Raw genomic sequence first — 25424 nt, forward strand, 5'->3', positions numbered from 1 at the left:
AGACGGAAACATTAACTCTAGTCACGCCTTGTCTTCTTTTGTGAGGCGGGCAGATTGAGCTCTGTCAGACTCCGTCAGGTCTCTGCTTCAGCCATGGTGCAGGGCGCACAGAAGGTAAGCTGCTGAAGTTCCTCTAATTATTTTTCTATGTGCAAAAGATTTTACGCGCATTGATGACCTGCTTCACTTCACACCAAGTACAAACTGGAGAACAACGCATGAAGGGGGGATCTGTCAGAAGGAAGTCCAGGATTTTCATCTCTGTAATCCCTCTGGTCATAGACCATGATGAAGAGGTCGCCTTGCTTCAAGCAATGCCCTAAAAATACATGAAATTAACATTTCTGTTCTATTAGGCAACAGAATCTGCCGAAATTCTGCAAACATGGGTTGTTAAAAATCTGTTTCAGAACAAAAGAATTTGCATGAATTAATGGTAAAATGTACAAACATGTATGGTCCAAGGTTTCACTGAAAAAACAGATTTTTAATGCTGCAATCATTTTGGTCCTGAGATCATTTTTTAGATTCCTTACAGTAGTGAGAAACATCAGGTAACTGGTTCAGTAACTCAGCTTTGTGGTGCCACAGAATGATGACCCCCCCCCCCCCCCCTTACTATGATTTAACTGTCTGTTTTACCATGTTTTTCCTGAAATGAAATGTTCCCATCATCCTCTCTGGCTCCGTCTGCATCAACAGGGCAGTCATCTGACGCTGGTGCTCATGGTTGCTTCTGCAGCCGTTGGAGGAACTCTGCAGTATGGCTACAACCTGGCCATAATGAACGCTCCCACTGCTGTACGTGTGACGCCACAGAACATCCTACATTCAGACAGCTGCACTTGTATGTCAGGAGAACAAACAGTTCAGGAATATCTGTTAAAAACATGTTTTGACCTTACAGCATGAAATGAACTATGACTGGAAAGAGAACCTCTCTGGGTTTGTTAGTAACTGAGTTTGTTTTTCTTACAGTTTATTCAAACGTTCATCAATGAAACATTTCTGGAGCGCTGGGACATCCAGTTGGAAGATTACCAGGTGACAGTGGTGTGGACAATCATTGTTTCCATCTTCTCCTTGGGAGGCTTTACTGGAGCTTTGATTGCTGGACCCATGACCATACACTATGGAAGGTAGTGTAAATGCAGGAGAGACGGTGAATGATAAACCTGTCACTGCAGGGAGGCACAAATGAATGGAGATTGTTCATTTACCTTCTCCTTTCACGTGGATGTGTGCACATGTCTACAAAGAATGGAGAAGAAATAGTATTTTGGTTGCTGGAAAATGTTTCTTTCATGTGAACAAAGGTGAATAAATGTCATAGAACAATGTATGAAAGTTTCCCAATAATATAACAAAGAAACCATAGGAGATTTTTTGGCCATGCAATCATTTTTTTTACTATTTCTCTTGTCAAGGAAGAAATGTTTGCTGCTGAACAACCTTTTTCTCATGTCGGCGGCTCTCTTGGCACTGACTAGTAGAGCCGCCAAGTCCTTTGAGATGATCATCCTCTCTCGCGTTCTGACTGGCATAAATGCAGGTGAGTTATGTCGGCGTTCTCCGGGTCCTTCAGAATCATAGCAGAGAAACTCCTGTTGGTTTTCAGTTCTCCTTGTTGTGTTGAAGGGATCAGCATGAATGTACAGCCCATGTACTTTGGAGAGAGTGCCCCAAAGCGCTTCAGAGGGGCCGCCTCCCTGTCCTCCGCCGTCTTCACAGCGTTTGGTGTTGTGCTGGGTCAGGTGGTTGGGCTCAGGTAAGCTCTGCACGCCAAACCAGCTGTTGGATTTGCAAACAAAAAAAATGACACTGGATTGTTTATTTCAAGAGAGGTTTTGGGTGGTGAGTCATGCTGGCAGTATCTTCTCGCCAGTAACGCCATCCCCGGCTTCATTCAGCTTCTCACCCTGCCGTGGTTTCCGGAGAGCCCCAGATACCTGCTCATTGACAGAGGCGACGAGAAGGCTTGTATCGATGGTACCGTGACGGCCCGTGGTGCAACACAGTCCCACGTCACACGCGTGTATTTCAGTACACTGTCAGGCCTGATCATGGTTTAAACACAGTCACAGTTCAAATCCAAAACTCACTTTTTAAAGAAAAAGAATAGAGATGGAAAGCCTTTATTGTTATTGAACATAGTAAAATGAAACTGAAAAACAGTTCCACTCCAATGAAAATCGTGTTTTTGGTTTTTTTAACATATCATCGTCTTTCTGATGATATGTTTTATACATATCATTTATAGAAAATTAAGCTTAAAATTCAATTTCTGAGGATTTCTTTATTCAAATCATTGTGATCAGGAGCAGACAAAAAAAGCAGTTGAAAAAAGCTTGCAGCTGTGATGCAGGTGCTGCAATCAGCAGGCCACAAGCGTCCTGCTCTGTTCCATGCACCGTCAGACAAACACATCCATGAATGTCTCTGTTTTCCTGGACTGAGCTGGAATCTGGATGATGGATAGCTACAATACTGATCACCATTTGGTGTGTGAGGGGCTGTAAGCTAGCGGGAGAGCACGTAAACAGAAGGATGTCAGGTAGCGAGGGCAGACTTACTCTGCTCCAACGGTCCTGCCCACAACTCAGTTCCTGTCGCTCTGCAGAAAATCTTTCCTGGAACACAACACAGGTTGTTTGATTTCACTAAAAAAGGACATGCGGTACTCATAATTAAAAGACCTCTAGAAATGCTTTAAAAATAGATAAAAGGATTACCGGTTGAGACTTTCAAGTGGACACAAAACAGAGACATTTAGGTTAAATAAAAAAGCATTCAGAAATGTACAGCAATCAGGTGGTTTGTGGTGCAACATCTGAGTTGAGTCCAGTGACAGCTCTGTTGTCCCGGGCCGTACTAACCTGGGACATCTGCCAGAGGCGGCGGGTTGAAGAGATGAAAACCAGAATGAGGGTTATCCTTCAGAAGGTTTCTGCTATTCTCACAATACCGCCTTAACTATCAACACATTTTTACATGACATCATTTCAAAACACCTTTTTTCTATTTCACTTTCTTTTTTGCTTGATTGAACCTTGGGTGCCAAAACTTTGCGATACATTTTTCATTTGGAAAATGTTTTGTATTAGTATTATTTTGGATTATGTATCTCAATCTGATTGGTTTGATTGCTGTCATAGTCTTGGCAGACTGATGTGTGATGTTCTCCTGGCAGCTCTGAGGCGGCTGCGAGGCTGCGAGGTCCACAGCAGTGAGCTCGATGAGATCCTGCAGGAACAGGCGGAAATCCGAGGAATGAAGCCGAGCCGGCCGTGGGAGCTGCTCAGCGACCGCTCCGTACGCTGGCAGCTCATCTCTGTCATCGTCATCAGCAGTGCCATGCAGCTCTGCGGCAATGATTCGGTGAGATGATTGAGGAAGATGAGTCCATGTCCCAGAGGGATGAGAGGGGCTGACCCTGAGGGGCAGGACCGGCATCAGAGGATCTGCGATTGGAAAGATGAGATGACCCATGAAGTTAATAGCAGAGCACACTGAGAATGCACACAAATACACGGGGATGAGGCCTTTTAGGAGCCGTGTTGCTGTCACACAATCACTTGGTGGACAGTTGAACAGCAGCAGGATTCATTGCTGTGCTTTCACTCTCTGCTCCTCCTTCAGATTTACTTCTATGCATCATACGTGTTTAAGGAGGCTGGAATATCAGAGGATCAAATCCAGTATGCGACAATCGGAACTGGGACGTGTGAACTCACAGCAACTATAATGTGTGTAAGTATGTGTAACATCCTGTTTTTCATGATCCTTCAGTAAAAAGACAAATGGCTGTGGAAAGCCCTCATCCTGCAACGACTGGGAAGAGAATTCAACGTTCATCTTTTTCATTTGCTCTATCTGTTTGTCTTTAAAGCTGTTTTCTCTGTCAATGCTTGATATCAAACCCGTTTCTTTTTATACAGATTTACAGTATTTATATTTTATTTACTATTACTATTTTATTTATTTATATTTTATTATATTTTTTTATTTATTTTTGATCATATTACGCAATCATCTCACAATCAACCTCAAACTGTCCCAAAAATTCAAAATCGAGTAGAAATGTTGTTTTTTAGTACTAAAACCTCAAGAATTGAATTTTTTGTGTTTTATATGAAAAGATTATCAGAAGCTTTAATTGCCATATGTACAGCTTTTACACTGACATACTAAATTCACGACTGCACCATGGCACACTGGTTATTGCTCTTGCCTCACAGCAAGAAGGCCCCCGGTTCAAGTCCTGGCCTGGGGACCTTTCTGTGTTAGCGTGTTCTCCCCGTGCATGCGTGGGTTCTCTCCGGGGTCTCCGGCTTCCTCACACCGTCCAAAAACATGCTTCATAGGTTAATTGGCAACTCTAAATTGTCCATAGGTGTGGGTGTGATTATGATTGGCTGTGTGATTGTGACCCTGTGACAGACTGGTGACCTGTCCAGGGTGTCCCCTGCCTTCACTGGAATAGGCTCCAGCAGCCCTGTGTCCCCTAAAGCAGGGGGGTCAAACTCATTTTCCCTGAGGGCCACATCAGCATAGTGGTTGTCCTCAAAGGGCCAGATATAACTTATACATGTGACTGAATGTAATGAAAAATAAATGTAACTACTCCTTAATGTTAAATAACTCATTTATTTACTTAATATAACTTTTTAAAGTGCAGTAACAATTACAGTTGCACAGAAAACACATGTTTGCTTGTTACTTTAGCATAAATCCTTTTACATTTGATTGTGTCAGGTTAGGTTATATGGACAGTGTTTAAGTCCTAATGTATAGTTGCCCAATCAGATATTTCAAGTCCAATTCCCCCTAGATGTGAATAAATACACACAAATTTTTATTTTTTATTCTAAGAAATTAAAAACTTCTATGCTCTCGCGGGCCACATAAAATGACATGGCGGGCCACATTTGGCCCCCGGGCCTTGAGTTTGACACATGTGCCCTAAAGGGACAAATGGAAGAAGATGAATACAAAATTACATTCCACATAGTGACAAAATCAAAATGTCTAAATCCACGAACAGAGCAAATACAAGGGCAAATGAACGCTCTTCCATCCTCTGCATTAGATTTCTGTCCCAGCATCTCAAGGAGGACATTGGAGGCAGCATGAGTTAGTTAGTTAATGAAGGTGTAGGCCCCGCCCTGATGAGAGTCTGACTGTTCTGCATGTTTGACTTTTTTGCATTTTTTATTGAAGTAAATCTGCTGCAGCAGGAAGATCTTCTTTGACAAAGGGTGGATTTTATTCTATAAGGAACTTGTATGTGGTGCGGTCAAAAGAAAAAGAAATTAAAACTAGTATAAATAGAAACATATAGACATGGTTTAATTGTAAATATTTAAAAACTGCATATTATAAATGACTGACTCAATAAAGTGGGACTTTGTGGCTCTCGCTGGATTTTGGTCAGTAAGAAACTGGACCAAAGGCTCTCTTAGTGACTAAATGTGAGACATTTTGTGCTCCATCTCAGCAATTTGATGACAAGAGACGACGTTAATGCTCTGACCCTTTCAGAACCTGCTGATTGAACGTAAAGGTCGGAGGTTCATGTTGATGGGAGGCTTCATCCTCATGACGGTTTGGGCCGTCATCTTCACAGTTGCTCTCTCGTTTCAGGTAATCCTCTGGGTTTTTTTTACAGCACGTCTTTTTAGACAGCAGCTGCTAAGTGCACTTATTTAGGTAAGAAAAGAAAAACAAAGATTTTTTTATAATAGTTTGAAATGTTGATCTAATAAAAAGTCTTTTGACATTTTGGCCACTCGGAGGCTTCATAAAAGCAAAAAAAAAGTGAAAGCAAATATTTAATGTTTTCATTTGCAACTCAGAAACTTTTGTGTGCAGCGTGGCATGAATATCCCTCCATACGTACACACCACTCAGAAAATGAAAAGATGCAGGCTGTTGAATTTCTCCTTGAGATCCTTCATATTTTAACGTTTTGAATCAGCGTTATTTCTGCTTTTAATGAGGCATCTAAATGTCTGAATGTTTTCTTTCACACACAGAGCTCTTTTTCCTGGATGCCTTACCTGAATATGACCTGCATCTTCAGCTACATTCTCAGCTTTGGAATGGGACCGGGTCAGATAAACATTTATTTAAATCATGTTTATTATATAAACTCCAATCCTCTTGAAAAGTCAAGGATTAAGAAAACACATGAGAGCAAAAGTAATCATAACTTCCATTTTTCTTTGAATATCAATACGGTTCAATATTTACAGATGTTTCTGGAGGTTCTTTAAGTCTTAAATACAGATATGTTTGAACATAAACTGAAAGGTTTTTCATTCATTGGTTTATTGGTTTAGTTTGCCGTTTGTATTGTCAGATAATTATACAGAACAGCCAATGAAAAAAGGGAACAGGCAGAAGCATATGAAGCATTTGAAGCACATGAAGCATGTGAGGCATATGAAGCTTACTAGCGGCCTGTCCTTTAATGTCCTCCATGCCATGATGATCAGTTTAACAAACCAAATAGATGCAATAAAAATAAAAATAAAAAATCCTTTATCAATGGATGCTAGTAAATCAAATCCTTTTACATGAGCATTTTGTAAACCTTTATATATTTACATTTTAGCCTCTTTTTGAACAGCAAAGAAAGATGTACTTAATTTTAATGTAATTTACGTTATTTATCCCACAATGGGGAAATTCTTCTCCGCATTTTGATCCATCCCCGGGGGGGAAGCGGTAAGCTGCATACAGGCCACACTCAGGGGGCGATGGCTGGCTGGGGAGAGCGGGGATCGATCCGCCAACCCTTCGGTTTCTGGACAACCTTGCCTTAACATCAGTTCGAACTTTAACCCATGCAAAATGATAAAGACCTCCTGAATTATACAGACTTACTATGAATAAAGTCTCTGTATTTTTTCTGGAACTAAATTATGTGTCAGCAATTTCTAATACTGTACTATAAACTACATCTTTTAATTTAAACTTTTAGCTAAACTTAATATAGAATTTGTTAGTTCACATGACTCTACTCTCACACATGGCTCTATTAACTATTCTATGAAAGATACAGAACAACTAATGAACAGTCAATAAGATACTCTTTTTGTTTAACACATCGCTGATTTGAAACAGAATGCCAATGAATCTAGAAAGCCAGTAGGCCTCACTTTCAACAGGAGCCTACAAAGTCTTTTATTCCAGATTGCTCAAATAACGCTGGACTATTAGACGTCACACTGATCCTTCCAAGATGAAGAGTAATTTTTGATAAAAAAGCTCAGTCTCTGGTTATCGATCTGCCGTGAAAGTATCTTCCTCTTCTTCCTCCCTCAGCTGGAGTAACCGGGATTCTTCCCACAGAGATCTTCAAGCAGACGGCTCGGCCGGCGGCCTACATGATCGCCGGCTCCATGATGTGGCTCAACCTGTTCTTCGTTGGAATGATATTTCCATTCATCATGGTCAGTGCAACAATCTGTGTTCAGTTTGTCCGCATAGTCGTGGTTTGTTGAAAAGAAAAAATAATTCTAAAAGAAAGAATAAAAGAAGATAGTCTGGTAAACTGCATATCAAGCACATGTTGTCTAATCAGCAAGATGCCGATTTGCTTGAAGTGGTAATAGAAAAGGTCTAAATGATTTCAATGTCTTCAATATTTCCAAATCCTACAGCATTGTGGAAGGAGCTACTTTCTGAAGAGTTAAAGATGCCTTGGAACAAATATTCACTAAGTTTATCCTTAAACTTCAAGTTACAAACAGGGACAACAGTGTGTATAGGCAGGTGCTTCCATTCAATTCTAAATGGGTAAATTGTTTTCTCCAAAAGTTACTCTGATGAATACAGATGATTGCAGAAAAAGAAAAGCACTACAAAGTACAAGAAAAACAGACTTTTTGCACAACAAAACCAAAATGCTGAAGCCAAACGGACTGAACCCCGTTTTTTTTGAGAATCAGCAGCTTGAGTTTCCCCGTGTCTGCAGAGCGGCCTGAGCGAGTTCTGCCTGGTGCCTTTCGGAGCCACCTGCCTCTCGTCTGCGCTCTTCGTGGGATTCTTCCTGCCGGAGACGAAGGGGAAGTCTCTGTCTGCCATCACCAGGGAATTCCAAAAGCTCAACTTCAGAGACGGAGGTTTCCAACCGCAGCATCAGTCTCAGTCCTACCGGGGCAAGGAGTGCCTTTCAACGGCCTTGTAGACCACCTCCTTCTGTAGATCACCTCCGCTTTGACCTCATCTTCATCTGACGATGAAGGACTGTGGGACCAGAAAAAGCTGAATTGAAAACATAGCCCCCCCCAATGACTTCAAAGGCCTTCCAGCACCTTTGTGACTAAAAACGAACAATCAAACTAATCTTCTTTGGTTTCTTGTTCTATAAATCCAGTATTGAACCAAACCTGTCGTCTGTTTGATGCTCTTCTCTGCACCACAGGATGAGACTCAATAAAAGAACACAAAACCAAATGTGTAGAAAAAAGTATGTTTATATTGAAATATGTCCAAAGACATCATAACAAAGCACGTAGCTTCTGTTTAAGAGCAATCTTGAGTAAAATGAAAGAAAAAAACAACCAAGATAACATCATTTTGCTTTTTTAATACAAAAGTGTCAATGCAAGTCACTAATTCTTACTCTTTAGAAAAAGAGGACCTTTTTTCATCCACTGCTGTGCACAATCAGTATTTGGAAGGCACTTTGCAACAGACCAAAAAAATAAAAATAAACACAAATATTTAGGCCTAAATAATCAATAAAAGCATTAACATCTAGGTACCAACATGTAGGAAACCACACCATATGTCCAAGTGACAACCAAAAGATTTTCTTACAGTATTTTCCACGTCTGCAAACAATATTTAGAATGAAACGGTTTGCAGGAGTAAACACTAGTGCAGAGTGGATGGAAAAAGACTTGTGTGAAGAGACGAGTCGAGCGGCTGGTGGTGAGTTCAAACACCACCAACCGGCGACCGACAGTCCTCAGCTCCGGCTGTTCCACCGACATGCACTTTCCACCTTCAACGGCCAGAATTGACCGTCCCTCCCCCACAAACCACAACAGAATGTCAAAGAAATCTATGTACAGGACCACCACTGACAAACACTGATCATTCTGGTTGGTTCATTTATATATTTTATATATATATATTTATAGATTGTGTATATGAGCTCTATACACTTGTTACAATCACGATATAACCATAAATAACAGGAATGTACTGAAATGAACAAAAGTACTTACAAATGATTCAAAGTAAAGAACAGACAATCACACTCGTGTGCTCAGCCTTTGAATGTTGGACAGTCACCCACATCAGAGCTATATTAAGAGCGTACACACTTTGATGCCCAGAAATTGTACAAACATTGTACGGCGATGTCAGCTTATGACCGTGGCTGTAGTGGTTTGTTCCATCAGAAAAGTCAAAGCCAAGCCTTTTTACCACCGCATTTCCTCCAACACGTCAGCGTCTCATCTCAGGTTAACATAACCAATTAAAAATGAGGAGATACCATTTAAACAAAGAAAGGGGTGCAGCTGAATCTTCTTTTCCATCTTGGGGGGTGTCCAGCTTCACGTCCTCTCTCTCCAAGATGAGCAGCTTTTAGAAGTGTGTGCAAATAACAACTCAGAAAGCAGAAGACAAGAATCAAAAACCGTTTGGATGCTGATGGTGAAGAAGTTCATCGATTTGTTTGCCAACCAGGAGGCTGTGTCCCTTTGAGCGTCATCTTATGAACAAAAACATCTTCATATTTCTATTAAACTGTGAAAGAGAACAATCTGCAGCAAAATCAAAGATTTTTTGTAGGACCAGAAAAAAAAGGACTAATTAACCTAAACGGTAAGGTTTCTTTCCCTGGATTTATAAGGAAAATTCACACTTTTGGTTGCTGTTCCAGGTTTTTTACATACTGAGGAAAAAACACAAATGAGCTGTAGAAACGATCCCTCGTCCTAAGATCGTCTTCTTGAAACAAACAGTCCTAGCAGTCAGCATGGAGAAGCGGCGCCGCGATGAGACGGCAGCATTCGCCAAAACCTGACTTTTCCTCTGAATCCACATTCAGAGACGGCTTTTCAAGGTTTGGTCACTAAGACAGTCTCAGCGTGGAAATGTTTAATAACACCCGTCACTGTTAAAGGCCTCAGGGCTCATGGGCTTTGTGTTCTTGTTCATGGCTCCTCCCAAAAAGCCTCTTTCTCCCCTCCACACATGTTCTGGAGGATTCAGACGTTTGCATTGCAGCTCTGAGCTTCGTCTCTGGATATCAGCTATAAAACCTGAAACAAACAGATGGACCAACACGATAGAAAGAGGAATAAGAGGAAAACAGAACACTTCAGGACAAACGTCTTATCAAAATGACGGGTCTGTAATACAACTAATAGTAATTTTTCACGTTTCATTTCCTGTTTTTTCTGACTAAATTTATAAATACCAAAAAAATAAAATTGAAAAGGTTTTTTTTTTAAACAGAAGTGCTTCTCAATACCAACACTGTCAAAAACAATTAAATGTCAAGGTCCCCAACAGTTACCAAGGCAACTCAATGGCCAGAAATACTGACTTTCTGAATGAGAGCTTTTCCACTCCTGACAAACACTAGGCGTTTTCTTAATGACCAACATAAAGAAATGTCAGAAGTCCAAAAAGTCGTAAAAGAATAGCAGTCTGCCAACAAGAAAGAGGAGACAGAAGTGTAACAGCAAAAGAATAAACGGGGAACCTGACTGGAGCGACTGAAGCTCGCTTCATCCCAAAGAGGCCAAAGAAATAAAGCTAAACAACATACTTTAAACAAATAACCATTGCAAGAAATATCTTCATGTCATAGGAAAAAAGTACAGTCCAAATACCCTTTCTTTACACTTTGAAAAACTAGAAAAAAATAGGACTCAATATGGCCATTTTTGACAAAAGTATTAGACATTAAATTAAGGAAAAAAGAGTCTTGAGGCAAAGTTATTTCCAGATAGACCATCTTCTGTGTCCTGAAAGGCTGAAGTCACTTTCCTCCAAAGTCTATTCCACTCTGACCCGCATCTGCGTCCACGAGGGAGGAGGCAAACGCCGACTGGACTATCTGAAAGCCAAAGGACTCCAGCAGCGACATGTTCTGCTGAAGGGAGAACGGAGAAGTCAGAGCGGAGGCCATGTCACTCAGCCCAGACCCTGAGAGCCCATGGGGCCTCTGGGCTTTGTGAACTCTGTGCTGATGCTTGTTGAGGTAGGACTTGGTGCGGAAAGCCTGTCCACAGATGTCGCAGCCGAACCTCTTCTCGGGCTCCGCCTTGGACTTGGAGCCGTCCGGAGACGCCAGCAGCTCAGCAGAGGCTCCGTTGCAGTCTAAAGAGGACATCTCCTGCTCAGGCCCGTCGGATTTGTGGGGAGATTTTAACTCGTCGCCGTTGGACATTTCCCTGAACGAAGCGTCCGATTCCTCCGAGTCCAGATGAGGGCATTTCCTGTCATCTTCCTGTCCGTCTGAGGCGAATGCAGAGAGGAATGAAACAAATATAAGAGACAGAGAATTAGGATAAACAAACAGAACGCTGGTTAGGTCAAACACAGCAAGTCCAGACGCTGCTCATGTATCTGGAAGGACGACAAAAGTCAACCAGCAGGGTTTGAAGTTAGAAAGCATCAAGCAAACAGCAGTTTAACATCATTTAAGGAAAGGTCGACACCACATGAAGGTACATGGTGACGGGACAGAGTCCATTTGCCCAGTATTCACAGAAACGTTTGCCGTGTTCATCCGAGCCACACAAGCATCATGCTCCCACCAACCCTCAGCCGGACCGTACTGACCTGTGTCCGGCTCATGGGAGGGGAAGCCAGGCACCCCGCCGGAGTGACACTCCCAGAAATACGGAGTGCCGCCTGGCTTCCCCACGAGCAGCTCAGACTGCAAGCAGAGGCGCGAGTGGCCGGGCTGAGAAAGGACCGGGTGACCCGACAACCCGTGAAAACGACCCTCTGCCTCAGACGAGGTGAGAAGCAGCTGGCGACTGGCACACATGTCTGCACCTCGCCATGGAGAGAGGAAAGAGGGGGAAGGACAGACAGAACAGGCGGGCGGAAAACCACGGTGACATTTTTACCTTCATGACATCATTTCTGTGGTTTACAAACACAGGACACTTGATGGGTGGAGCTGAAAGCACGAGTCCATGCTGAGCGAGTCTGGGAAGTGATGAATGACATCAGCTGCTTTCCCTTCCTTCTAAATCCACATGTGCATGACTGTTGGGATTATCACAACTAGGCCTGCCCAATAAATCGCAAATTTATCATTATTGCGATGACAACCTGAGCAATACGCATACCGCAAAAGTCAGCGAAAATTGCAATAAATTTGCTAAGACAATCTTATGGCAGCTTGAAGTATTTAAGAAAATAAATCCATGCATGACCAATTGGATAGACCCATTTACATCATTGACCAATCAGATGGAGTCATTTTATGTCTGATGCTCGCCTCCTGTGTGGACGAGGGACATTTCATTGTAATTTAAGTTGTCGAGTACTGAAAGTGGGGACGTCAGCGAGTCAAATGCAAAGGCTCGGACTTTTACCCAGACAACTGGAAAACAGAATCATTTCTAGGTTGACTTTCTGTTTAAATAAAGTTGAGTGTTTGACCTGCTTGTGTTCCAGTTAGTCTACAGTCAAAATAGCAATGGGATACACTTCCCTTCCAAAGGGGCAATCGTCAATAACAGGTTTTCCGAGATTATTTATCATTTTGTTTAATCAGTTACTGTGTCTGGATTAATAAATTTCACAAATTGGTAAAAATCTGCAATATTAAAAAAAGTCTACAAGAAGAACCTAAAGCAGCTGTTCAGATCCATGAAGACGGTGGTCTCCAACAGTTTTCAGGCCGCGGACCGCTTCACTGTCAGACAACGTTTTCATGGACCGGTACAAATGGGGCCAAGGCTGGCGTTTAATAGTTTTAAGCTTCCAGTTTCTGAAAAAGCTATTTTTCACGTTAAAATGCTACAACACAAAACGTTGTGTGAAATAAAATCTGAAAAAATTGGATTTTTGGTTGTTGCAGAGAACGAGGATTCGGTGACGGAAAGTTGTTAGTTTGTAGAAGTTGTTCCTGATTTGTAAAAATTCACTAAAAGCACCTTTACACGTTTTTCTAATAGATACATCATAACCATTAAGCGTCGGATCCTCTTTCATGTTATATTTTGTTTTTACATAAATCCTGGTTCATTGTGTTTTTATTTTTAAAACAGGAACATTTTCTATTCTCGTTTCTTAACAGCTGCCTCGTTCCTCCTGAATGTCTCTACTACAAGTTTCCTCAGATCAGAAACATCTTCATCAGGTCAGCAACGTTATTTGATTTAAATCTGTGTAAAATGTTTGCGGCAAGCTTAGACTTTGTGACGAAGATGAAGACCTGAAAGTTGATGCTAACTTCCTCTGCGTTTGATTTTTAAGGTGTGATGAATAACTGAAGCAAGACTAAACTACACAGCCACCGTAAAACATATTTTCTAAATAGAATAATAAACATGAATGCAACTTTGTTTTCCGCGGTTGGAAGCATTGGACAATCAGTTGCTGTGTATCAGCTTCTGCTACATGGGAACAACAGTTTGATTATATCCATATTTGGAGGAAAACCCCTGGTTTTGTGTCTAGACAGCAGCTTTATGATTCTCTGAAGTCGAAGACTCTTTTTGGTTTCCTCACAGACTCCTTTCTTCCCAAAAAAAACTTTCCAAATACATTTTTTGTTTGTTTATTGTTAGCTTTTAAGCGTAGAGCTGCTAACTTAGCGAGCTGAGCATAGACTGTAAAATCAATGGACGAATCGAGGAGTGACGTCACCCATACAGGAGTACAGGAGTGAGCTTGTGAGTCCCCACCTCTTTCAACGCTGCTACCTGTTAAACGCTGCGTTTCCATTGACTATGAAATTGCGGAATTCGGATTTGCGATGATAAATTTGCCTCAAGGAAACAAATATTTTGGGGGGGGGGGAAACCTTGCATTTATCAAAAAAAAGGTTTTTGCTCTTGGAGGAGGAGGAGGTGTTTGAGGCGTACCCAAATGGACATATTTAACAAGACTGCCATGGAAGCACTGTTATCGCATCAATTTTCTTAACCCGCTGAGTTGCTGGATCCTGTTCCCGCTACTGTTTGCCGAAGGAGGGATACAGGGGAGGTAGCTTGTTTGCTCGCTATGCGGCTTCCGGGCGGCTGGCCGGTCGCAGCCAGAGCAATTATGAAATAGATCCTGTAGTTTGTCCGTTTTTATTTTCCTGAACTAACGTGGGTCACAGAGACACAGACATAGAGGCGCAAAGTCGTTTTTGCAGCGGGGGTGGAGCTAATACCGGGAGAGACTGAATGGTCTCATGAACGTGATTACCGATGCTTTGTAGAACTTTTTACGATAAATAAATGATCTGTGAACATCCTCCGTGTCTTCCATGCATTGGAATGAGTGAAACGCAGACAGAAATGGGAATGTCTGCTTTAAATCAAAGTCTTGTTCTCATCCGTGTTTTTGAAAAGGCCTTCATGGATGAAGTCTGCTGCCATTGGCTACTCAAAACCTGTCAAACGCCTCAGACATTCAACGTCAGACCCAAATGCTTTTACTCAGGCATCTGATTGGTCAGTTAATAACTTGAATAACTTGCGATAAAGAAAAAAATCTCTTTAAAAAGTATTGAGTAATTACTGTCCATTTCTCCACAGACGTCTATGGGATTTTGGTACTTCCTGTTTGGGAAGGGAGGGGGTGAAATTTCTATTGTTTTTACAGTGAATGGATCCAAGCAGCTGCTTAAAGTCACGTGACGCGTCAAGACAGGCGGATGTGGTGAACAGAATCCAGTAGTTTTCCAAAATAAAACTTCCTTCAGTATCAGAACCATCAAAACGGAAATAATCAAAGTTAGTTTATGCCCCTTTTGGTTTTCTGTCTGCAGCCTGGTACCCAGTGGCCCATGGACCGGTACTGGTTTGGGGGGGGGGTTTGGGGACCACTGAATTAAGAAACGCCTACAATGTTTCCATCACTATAAAATATTGTATAAAATCATCCTCAAATATAGAATTTAATGGACTGCATGATATGGAGAGAAATTAGACTCAGTCGGATTTGTGCGTGCGTAATTCTTGATTTGTGCGTAAATTAGGATTTGTGTATGCATATTCTTGCTTTGTGCGTGCGTAAATTAGGATTTGTGCGTGATTTGTTACTCACATAATACGTTTTGTGTAGAAGTTAAAAAAATATAAAATGAAAAAAATACAAAATGCAATTTACGTATACACAAATTAAGATTACAACAGCTTGAAACTACTATTACACACATCTTTAAAAAACACGCACGAATCCCTTGTTACGCACACACGAAGCCAAAGTTACGCACGGATCTACCGCGAGACTGTTTTCACGTCTCACAAATTCGTCCGTAAATGCTGCGTTTAAATACCAGTGGAATGCTCGGTCATTAGAATTTTCCTATCAGCCTTCCCTTTCTCTCCATAGCATGATCATTGAATTCTATATTTGAGGATAATTTTATACAATATTTTATAGTGATGGAAACATTGTAGGCGTTTCTTAATTCAGTGGTCCCCAAACCCCCCCCAACTCCCTGGTTAAGGATTATATGTATACTTTATTTGGGAATTTCTGTCTCCTTGGGGGTCAAAATATCAGCTCCTGTGAGTTTAAAGCCTTTTTTCTTCCAACAAGTTTATTATTTTGGTGATTTGAAGAAACATGCTACATCCATGCACATGAAGAGCAGAGTCCATTCCAGCTAAAATTTTACTGATGAAAATGCAATCAGGTACTTGTTTAGCTCAGATTGTAACACCATCAATCCTATTTAGACCTTTGAAGAAGTTGTAGCAAAAACTGTTTCAGATATCATTTATTTCAATTAGAAAAACGATTCAAAGGAAGAATTTTCTACCTTTTATTTTGTCAAACCACTCAATGCTTTAGTTCTCAGGTCAGTTTGTCCATGCTGCAGAGTTTCAATGAATCCAGGGCAAATGGAGTGCACATCAGGGAAATCATGCAGCACCGTGTCACTGAACAACTGTCTATAGTATGAAGCAGCCAAGCAGAACCACACACTGTTGTCCAATCAGCCACAGCCATGCTGGACAGAAAAACACAAGAGAATCCAAGCTACAAACCTGACAACTCATTGAAACATGTGTTCACATTCAAGACAGTAAGAGGGAATGCATGCCACTCAAGCTGTGATAGAGATGATCAGCAACATCAAGTCAAACCAGATGGTACACTCATTAGTCGTCTGCATTTTTCCTTCAAATGCACAGAAAGGGGCCGATCAGAAATGATCCTAAAAGCAGCTCAAACAGCATCAGGCGGCATCTCTGCTGCATTTAAGGACGCGCTTGGAAAAAAGCTGTTCAAACAGCAGGGATCATGGCTTAAAGTTTCAAACCAAACGAGGGATTTTTTCTGCCGACAGCCCAATAAAACTACAAAAATATGCTTTTTGGAAACGTTAAAGTCCCACTGTGATTATCTTCCAATCTACTTTAAAAGTCTTCCCAGTGGTCTTTTCTGATCATGCGTTTTTTTAGCCAACTTTTTTTTTAAACGGTGCCGTTTTCTGGTTCATTAGAAATTCATCTCCGAGTCGAGGGCTGGACGTTGGCACAGAGTAAGCCTGCCTTCATTTCCCGTCATCCCTTCCTTTGTTTTACACTCTGTTTATTGGAGCTATCCAGCCTTACAGTTATGAGCCGGATACCAGCTGGAACATGGATCGAGTTGTCTACAAGTGGACGGATCGGAATGGAGCAGAGCAGGGAGCTTGTGGCTTGCTGTCGAAGGTCCTACATCACATCTACAAGCTTTTTTTAAACTGCAATTTTTGTTTGCATCTGGTTCACAACGATTCGAATAAAGACATCCTCAGAAATGTAATTTTAAGCTCAATTTTCTTTATACATGTCCTCCATTGTGAGAGTATTGCTACGAGAACAAAAACATGAAAACACAATTTTTATAGTAGTAGGTCTTTAAGAATTCTTCCTGTTTCAGTTCTTAACATGTAAAAACTCATTTTTAAGTATTCTAATGTTTGGAAAGAGTCCAAATCAGACCAATGTGTACATCACTTTTTAGGCTACTTCTGCAGGAAATATGGCAGCTAATGCATCAAACTGTCGTCACCCTTTAGTTGTGACGTATTAAAGGGAAATAGTTCAGACTGGAAGAAACAATTGTTCATTTTTTTCTTTTGAGCTCATAACTTTTCTACGAACGAGACACCAAAACAATCATTTATCTTTTATCTCTCATTGATGCAGAAATGTCTTTCAAGCTTGTGAAAAATATATATTTTTAGAGTCCCTGGAATCGTAATAGGTTTATCTAAGCGGCAAAACAACAACAACAACACAAAAGGCTAATGAAAAGAAACTGCCCGTTAGAGCGTTGCTGTTCTTTTACTTGCAGAGCTGCAGCTGTAAATCAGTTTGTGGTCACATATCCAGAAATGTGGCAGCATGTTTCTCCAAAAGCAGCAGAGCAAATGACAGCCAAAAGCATGACGGTCTGGGATGGGACGGGCGGCTGCTTGCCTTCCACTGAGCACTGGTGTCCCATGAAGTAAGGGGCGCCGCTGTGCATCTGCAGATCCCCCCTTGGCTCAGGGAAGGGGTACATGGTGGCAGTGGGGGAAAGAAGGGAGCCATGGTGCGTCTTTATATGCACCTTAAGGTAGGATGCAGTGGAGAAACCTGAGACCAGAGGAACAGAGAATAAAGGCAAATACCGACAAAGTCAAAGCCTTCAGGAAGAAAGGAGAGGCTGGGAATCACTGCCAACATGCTGAACTGAGTCAGATTTACTGTTGACTACCATTTGAATAAATATCCAGTATTTTATTAATATAAACAGTTGTGTTTAGTCAGGAAAAAACAGTTTCTATATGACTACAGACTTCAATTAACCAAAGGTTGAACTTTTTTTTAATACTTATTAAAATTGTTCGTCTTAACTGAATGTTTTTTTTTCTGACAACAACCAATGAGTATTACATTGTATTATGCAATAATGATAACTGAATGCATGACATATATTGCAAATCTGCACTGTATTATTTATTTGAACCTTAAAAAGTTTAAAATATCTGCAGCTCAAACTTAGACACATGAGAGTTCAAGAAGTGCAATACATTAAGACGGAAAAACATTTAATTGAATTGAATTGGAGAAATATGACATTTAGTTAGATAAATACGTAAATTTGAGTTGTATAAACAATTATTAAGTTGGATTGACTTAGGAAATTAAGTGGAATAACTTTAACTCAATTACATGTTACCAATTGAATTAATTCATTTAAGTTGGAGATACAGTACAGACTAAAAGTTTGGACACACCTTCCCATTTATTTAAATGAGAATGTGTGTCCAAACTTTTAGTCTGAACTGTATATATTCCCAAAAGTATTTTGCATCACAATGAAAATAGAAATGAGACAGAAACTCATGCGTTTACTCTCCAAGCAGAAACTCTTTCTTTTGATGATGCAGCCGTGTTACTTTTTGATGGACGTTTAATCATACGCCGTCATTAATCTCAGACTCCGTCTCACTGAAGTATAGCGCTCTCTTTTTTTCACCATGCGTTTCCATGGTGACTCCGGAAATCGGCGATCCATTGAGAATGTCTTTATGTAATTGCTGTCCACGTGCATTAACCCAGGGTTACCAAGTCGAGCGTAATTACGCCAACTTATATCCGGTCTTTTGGAACCTTTCAGCCAGAGTTCAGGGTTAAAACCAGGGTAGCTTAAACATGCTTCCTGGAATACTCCCCTGGTGTGTACAAACACTGGCAGCACAGGTGCGCCTTATCTCCCTAACGACACACAGCACTAAGTAGAGAACCCCATGTATTTCTGTGTCAGGAGCGCTAGTTACCACATCCAAACAAATGTTCATATCTTCAAACATCTTTCACTAATCAGAAATTGTACTCTTGTGAGAATCACAAGAATTTGGCCTACAATTTGTGAAAGTTTCATGTCTCTAGGTTCTAATATATTCTCACAATTGCAAGTTAAAAACATGACTTGCCGTAAGAAGCAGCCAAAAGTTTTAATATGGGTGGATATAGGAAAAATAAGGGATCTTAGTGTCAGTCTAGGGGCTGCAGAGGCAAAAGCATTTGCCCCACAGGTTTGATGGTCACATTTTCCAAAACTAGAGGCATTTTCCTATGTTTTGCTGCAAAATTATGAACTCTGCGACAAACAGTGGTTAAGTTACAGCAGTTTGTATGGAAATTTCTAGTCTTAAAAATCCTCTGTCTACAACAGGGGTCTCAAACTCAATTTGCCTGGGGGCCACTGAAGGGTTTAGCTGAGGGAGGGCCACAACTATAACGCACACACGCAACTAGTGAGTGTCTGAGAGCCAATAAATTTGTATGGAACATGTACTATACTGTTAACTATACTATATTATTAACTGTTTTCTACACAAAATGTACTTATAAAAGTCTCATACAAATAAAATACGTAAATAAAAAAATCAATAAGTAAATAAATCAGTAATACATTTCTGTTTATTTATTCTTCTATATCTGCTGTTTTCTGATTTAAATGTCCTTATTAACACAGTTCAGTTAACACTGTTGAATTCTAACTATTAAAAACTAAAGAAGACTCCAATTCTACAGTTCTGTAAATCCATCAATGGTTCTTCTGAACTCGGCTTCTCTTGTCTACTTCTTACTGCTGGACACTTGGCAGCACTTCCTCCACAGCTGAGACCCTCAGTGTGGAGGAAGATGATTGTCATTAAGTCTGGACTGGACTTATTGAAATTGAAGGTGGAGACGTCAGAGAGGATGTGCTCCCAATTCTGAGTCTGTGTTGCATTTTTTTTTAAGTTTACATTTTAAACCACAGATCAGTAAAGGAGAAACAAAATTCAGAAACCATTTTTGGATTTTCTATCTTGTGACTTTTTGAACATTTAAACCCCGGTCACAAGTTATTGTAGAGCAGCCGGTCAGCCACTCCTATATTTTTATAAAAAAAACGGATGGAAATTCATGTTGGCAATAATAAATATGTGCAGCCAAGATGAACAATAAGCGTGTTTGAGATCACCCAGGTGGACGCAACGCTGCACAGATCACCTGGTGTGTGACGGATGTTTCTGCTTTTCCTCCAACATCACCTGTCAATCATCACTAAAATATCAGGAGAAAGGGGCGGGAGACCCCCCCGCGCCTGGTCTCCCCAACGATCCAGGCACGGCGCTGGTTCATCTCAAACACATCTATCGTTGCATTTTCACATGTCACACGTATTTTCTGAGTGTCTCAGACGAAATCGTGTTGTTTTCTCGCACGTGTTTACTTTTAGAGCCCCGTTAGGTGTCACGCATGTACGTGTGGGACATTTTTCTGCTCAGCGACCCGACTCTCCTGCGGGAGCGGATAGACCCGTTTGGTCGGGGTTGAACGCCGCCGCACACCTAATCGTAACCATAACCCTCCTCCGGGTCCATGCGACCCAGAAACAAGTTCAGCAACCGCTGCATGGATTTAGAAAATTACGAGCGAATAAATACCTTCTATACCTTCTTCTCAGTGTGTGGTGTTGTTTTTGACTCTCACAGTGAAGATGTTGTGCTCTTGGTGTCAAACTTGTTCACCACCCCTGTGCTAGATAGTAGGCGTGTGTATTGGCGAGTCTGGCGATACGATGCCTATCCCAATATTATACCGGAACACATTTTCTTTCTTTTAAATATAACTTAGTAAAAACTCTACCTGAATATCAATACGTCTTCTATTGTAATAAAATTGTCAAATTCAGTTTATTTAATGATCACAATGTGAAGCACTGCAACTGCATCTCATATATATGCTGCTTTTACCCATGCAAAGTCATCGTGCTTTTATTTTGGTAACTTAAAATATAGAAGGGAACAGTCAATCATGTCTGAGTTCCACAATCAAATCTTTTTCAGTATAAATAAATAGAATGAATGTGCCTAAACCAATAAGGTTCTAAAAGTATGATTGAGGAAATAATTAAATGTTTATTTTCAACATTAATGTAGCTTCTCCAGAACTTTTAAACGGTTCAGGAGCCTGAACGGTGCTTCAAACATAAAGGGAAAAAACAAAAAAACACTAATTCTATCCAGAAACAATAAAGTGATGATGATGAGGCAGCATGACAGGATGAAAGAGAAGCTTTAATGTGGCTAAGATGCTTTATTTCCATGACAGTCTGCTCTGCAGCTCTGTAAACACTTCACCGCTCATCGCCACGGCGATGGCCTCTTTCCAGAGCTTGGACACATCACTCTGATCCATCAGGTCTCTGAACTAGAGTCTATTGCTGGGAGGTTAAGCAGAACTTTGGCCCGCTTTGCCGACAGCATTTTGTCTCTGTGCATTAGCCGCTGTGCAGCTGCAGAGCTTCACTGGTTCTGATCTGAACTACAAAGAACCACAATCCACATTTTTATATGATACTGACAGGAACATGGCACAGAGTATCTGTTCGGTACCATCCTGAGTAGAAACTAAGTAGTTCTTGTCTCAGAACAACAGAACAAGCTGCTTCACTGAGATCTTGATGTTTTGTGGTGTAGAGCTGCTCAAAGTGGGCGGAGCTGCCAACTAGTGGTCAGAGGTTAAAGTGGAAAACAAGAGTCAGACGCCGAAGGACGCTCAGAAATAATTAAAGAAATATGATGACAGCATTTTGAATCGATACAAGCATCACCAAATGAACTATCGCAATACATCGCTGAATCGTTTTTTTCTAACACACCTACTAGATAGTCCTGCACTACATCTTTTTTTAGTAGTTAGGGATAAGGGCGGGAATTTGGACACAGCCAGTGTCTTCTACTTCAGACGTTACTCCTGCTCGATGACATCATCAATGGGTAGGCAACGTTAGTGCAGAGCTGGTAGCGCTATGAAATAAATAACAACGTTTTTTTAACTTTAAAAAGGTCACGCTAAAGCAAAAAGTCATTATTTACATTTAAATGTAAGCTTCTGTGCATCAGAGCATACCCGTGTGAGGAAATGCGTTTCTCCTCAGCACAGCGCGACCACGAACCCAGAAAAAAAATAAAACTATTCTGGACAATCCTACCCCTTCTAAATGCCCCAGCAATGGGAGGGGTAGAGAGAAGCCGTAGGGGTGGGGCAAAATTCAGATTCAGCCCCGGAATCCCTTTAATAGACAGTTTTCAACCATGTAAACTTCATACCAAAAAAACTCAAGACTACAAACTGAAAAAAACAGCAGTGACCCAGCAACACTCCTAGATTCTTGTAGCATTGTAGAACCGAATAGACAGATATATACATCAAAATATGATCATAGCAAAGAGTTTGATTTTTTTTTTAAATGCCCGTCAGAATGAAGTGCCACGGCAGTGTTTTGCCATGGTGTGCCAAAGCTTACCTTTATTGCAAATGCCACAGTAGTTGTGAGCTCCTTCGCTGTGTTTCTTGAGGTGGTCTGTCATGTAAGCAGCTCGCAGGAACTTCCCACAAACTTTACAGGGGATTTTATCCTCGTGGCAAGCAAGGTGTGACCGAAGGCGATCTCTTGTTGCAAAGGACGCATTGCAAATCTGAAACAAAACAAATTCTTCAAATGGTTTGAAAATGCTTTACCTGTAAACCACAGAGGTCAAACTTCTAGCGTCTAGGGAGGGGTACCGAGCCCCGGAGCAACATTCTTCAAGACCGCAGTATCGTTAAGATCTGACCTCAACGGTTCTGCTATTGGTACTGGAGAAGTGGCTTTTTTTGTGTCCCACAAGATATAAAGGTTATCTGCCATAATTAACTCACCAAGTCAGTCAATTAATTAGTAATAAATATCTAACGGTTAATATATTTTTGACCTTTTTCAATAAAGTATATTTTGTGAAAACGTGTAGATCAGGGGTGCTCATTACATCGATCGTGATCGACCGGTCGATCTTCAAGGACATGAGGGTAGATCGCAGGCCAGAAAAGATAAAAAAATAAAATTAAAAGTACTTCTTAAAAATCCACCAGCCAATCAAAATCCTCACTGAGAAGTACGGGACTTGATTGACATGTAGATTGGCCAATCGGACATCCTCTGATACATACGTCACTGCACATGCGTGTTTAAAAAAAACTCAGCGCAACCTCTCTGTCATCAGAAAGTCGCTTTCAATTTTTTACGTGGCACGCGCTTCGTACGGAGCCAGCAGCGCCAAAAGCCTCATAATATGCCATGATGCTCCCCGCATTGTACGGTTAACAGAGCGTGACATACGATAGTCGCTGCTTTCTGTCTTTGTAATAAAACGCCTCATCTGTTAATACAAAAGTATCTTTGTGTAATCTTACTGTGTAGTTTTTAATCATCAGTATATAAACAATAATGTTCAAACAAACATGTAACTAACAAACATAACAAACAAACATTTACTTAGAGTATTTAATATATATACAGTATAGATATATATATATATATATATATATATATATAGCTCACACGCCAAAAAAGTGTGAGCACCCCTGCACTAAGCTTTAAGCTGAATGTCAAAGAATCAAAGGCAACTCCAAATAATGATCTTAGTAATTTAATTTTATTTAATTTTTCAATTATTTTATGTAACTAAAGTAAATAAAAAGTAAATGTAACTTTGCAGCAGTAACAAAAAGCAGAACTTCAAGGCAGTCAGAGCAAAACAGTAAATAAAACTTCTTAACTATTGATTAGGAACAAATGTGAAATAGCAGTGATTAGAAGCAGCATGAAAACTTCTTAACTAGTGTTACCTACTACACTGCAGTGCTCTCTTCAAAACATCTGAAACAGACTAGAGCAGATTTAAGTTTGATGTGCTCTATTTTCAGTCATTGAAAAGTGTAGAAATAAGTGCTAGATGTCACCAGAATGCACCACATTGCAGCATATTAAACTTTTCCCCGGACCTGTGGTGCTTGCTGCGTCCGCCTGCGGCGTCCTTCGCTTGGGTGCCGCGTGCGGCGGCGGGTCGCGCTGTGCGCGATGTCGGGCCAGTAACTTTCAGAAACTGCTGGCCCTGTGGACCAGTGCAAATTTCTGGGCTATGTCAACCCCTGTTTCACTATTCTCGCTGAAGAGGAGAGGTCTATGTGGCTATTTGTGTGTGTGGGGGGGGCTGTTGTTCAGAGAGCACGCGGCGCGCGCACACACAGGACAAGACAAGGAAGGGCACACCAGAACGCTACCAAAGATATGCGATGGCAGAAAGAGCTAAACGTTCCAGAATGCAGCTGCTCTCTGTGTTTCTGTAAAATAACCATCATGTTCTCAGATTGTGGTGGTGCCTTTAACACCGTCAGAGCCAGTGGCGGTTCTACACTAACTTACTCCCTGGGCGAGTAACCCCACCAGCGCCCCCCCCCCCCCCCCCCCCCCGCACACATACAAAATTTGTGTTCCCTGTCTTCTATTTAGCCATTTTACTCAAAAAATGCATGAATGTTCTAGACTCGTATTACAGGGGGGTCAAACTCAGTCACACAGGGGCCTAAGTTAAAAACACGCTTTAGGTTTTGGGCCGAAGAAGATAAACATTTACTGAACACACTAAAGCTAAACTTTTAAACCTTTTAAACTGAACATTTTGAACATAAATATTAATAAAAACAGGAACATTAATCCAGAATAACTCAAGTTAAACCTTAAATAACTTGAAATATTTGTTCTCCATATAAATATGTTCTGTCAAAATTATACAAATATGAACATGCTGCAGAACAAAACAAAGAAAGCCTGGAAATATTAATAAGAAATTACATATCAAATAATTCCATTTTTTTTGCTCTTTCATCATTTTTTAGAGCATTTTTTTTTTAGAGCTAGACTCCTGCTTCATTTTTAGCAATAATTTCTTAATGTGTGACGTCCTGTGTGTGTCTCTGTGAAACATATCAGAGGGATTAGATCTAAAAAATAAAACTTATTGTGATTAATATGTTTAGGTCTTATAGAACATTAAAGACTAAATCTTAGAACTCATCAGTGGGATTACTCCAAAAATATTTGGCATTTCCCTAAATTTGTGCAACACCAACAGCAGAAATCCTCCAAAAAAACTCAATCCTAAAAAAATGGTCTGATCTAATCCCCCCTCCCCCTCCCCCTCCCCCTCCCCTTCCCTCTGACACACGCGGCTCCGTCTCCATGACGACAGCGCGCAGCTGCGGCCCAGAGTTGATTGTCAGATAGAAAAAGACCCCCAATCACCTGTTAGTGTGATTCAGCCAGCCACCGGCGAGCTGCGCTCCCCTCTCGAGTTTTTTGACTTATGTTCTAAAGACTACCGCAAAGAGGTGTGGCCGCAATCGTCTTGCAGC

The 25424-nt window shown here is 41.0% G+C and overlaps 2 protein-coding genes and 1 long non-coding RNA gene across 6 annotated transcripts in view; 2 read left to right on the forward strand and 1 right to left on the reverse strand.

Annotated features, from left to right (window-relative positions):
* On the forward strand, positions 1-8463 carry slc2a11a (solute carrier family 2 member 11a). 2 transcript variants are annotated; one of them, XM_023954684.2, is made up of 12 exons: positions 1-114; positions 703-801; positions 979-1139; positions 1428-1552; positions 1639-1768; positions 1841-1989; positions 3191-3378; positions 3640-3750; positions 5542-5643; positions 6036-6111; positions 7330-7457; positions 7982-8463. In XM_023954684.2, exons 1-12 carry the CDS (start codon positions 94-96, stop codon positions 8192-8194), a joined length of 1503 nt encoding a protein of 500 aa, XP_023810452.1. In that variant the 5' UTR covers positions 1-93; the 3' UTR covers positions 8195-8463. The 2 variants fall into 2 exon arrangements, with proteins under 2 accessions (XP_023810452.1, XP_023810453.1); XM_023954685.2 differs by having other exon boundaries at positions 7357-7457.
* Positions 8464-25424, reverse strand: part of patz1 (POZ/BTB and AT hook containing zinc finger 1) — a 21519-nt gene continuing 4558 nt past the window's right edge. Inside the window, exons 3-6 of one of the 3 annotated variants that reach the window (XM_023954680.2) lie at positions 22498-22669; positions 17625-17783; positions 11818-12030; positions 8464-11490 (exon numbers count right to left, since the gene is read on the reverse strand). In XM_023954680.2, coding sequence (XP_023810448.1) covers positions 11012-11490; positions 11818-12030; positions 17625-17783; positions 22498-22669 — 1023 coding nt within the window. In that variant the 3' untranslated portion in view covers positions 8464-11011. The remainder of the gene's footprint in view (positions 11491-11817; positions 12031-17624; positions 17784-22497; positions 22670-25424) is intronic. The other 2 variants (XM_023954682.2, XM_023954683.2) reach the window with 2 other exon arrangements.
* Positions 23653-25424, forward strand: part of LOC144992090 (uncharacterized) — a 2983-nt gene continuing 1211 nt past the window's right edge. The window contains exon 1 of the long non-coding RNA XR_013655888.1: positions 23653-24412. This is a non-coding gene — a long non-coding RNA (uncharacterized LOC144992090). The remainder of the gene's footprint in view (positions 24413-25424) is intronic.

Source organism: Oryzias latipes, chromosome 5 (genome assembly GCF_053564925.1).
Source record: "Oryzias latipes strain Hd-rR chromosome 5, Olatipes_Hd-rR_3.1".
In the NCBI taxonomy this organism is placed as follows: domain Eukaryota; kingdom Metazoa; phylum Chordata; class Actinopteri; order Beloniformes; family Adrianichthyidae; genus Oryzias; species Oryzias latipes.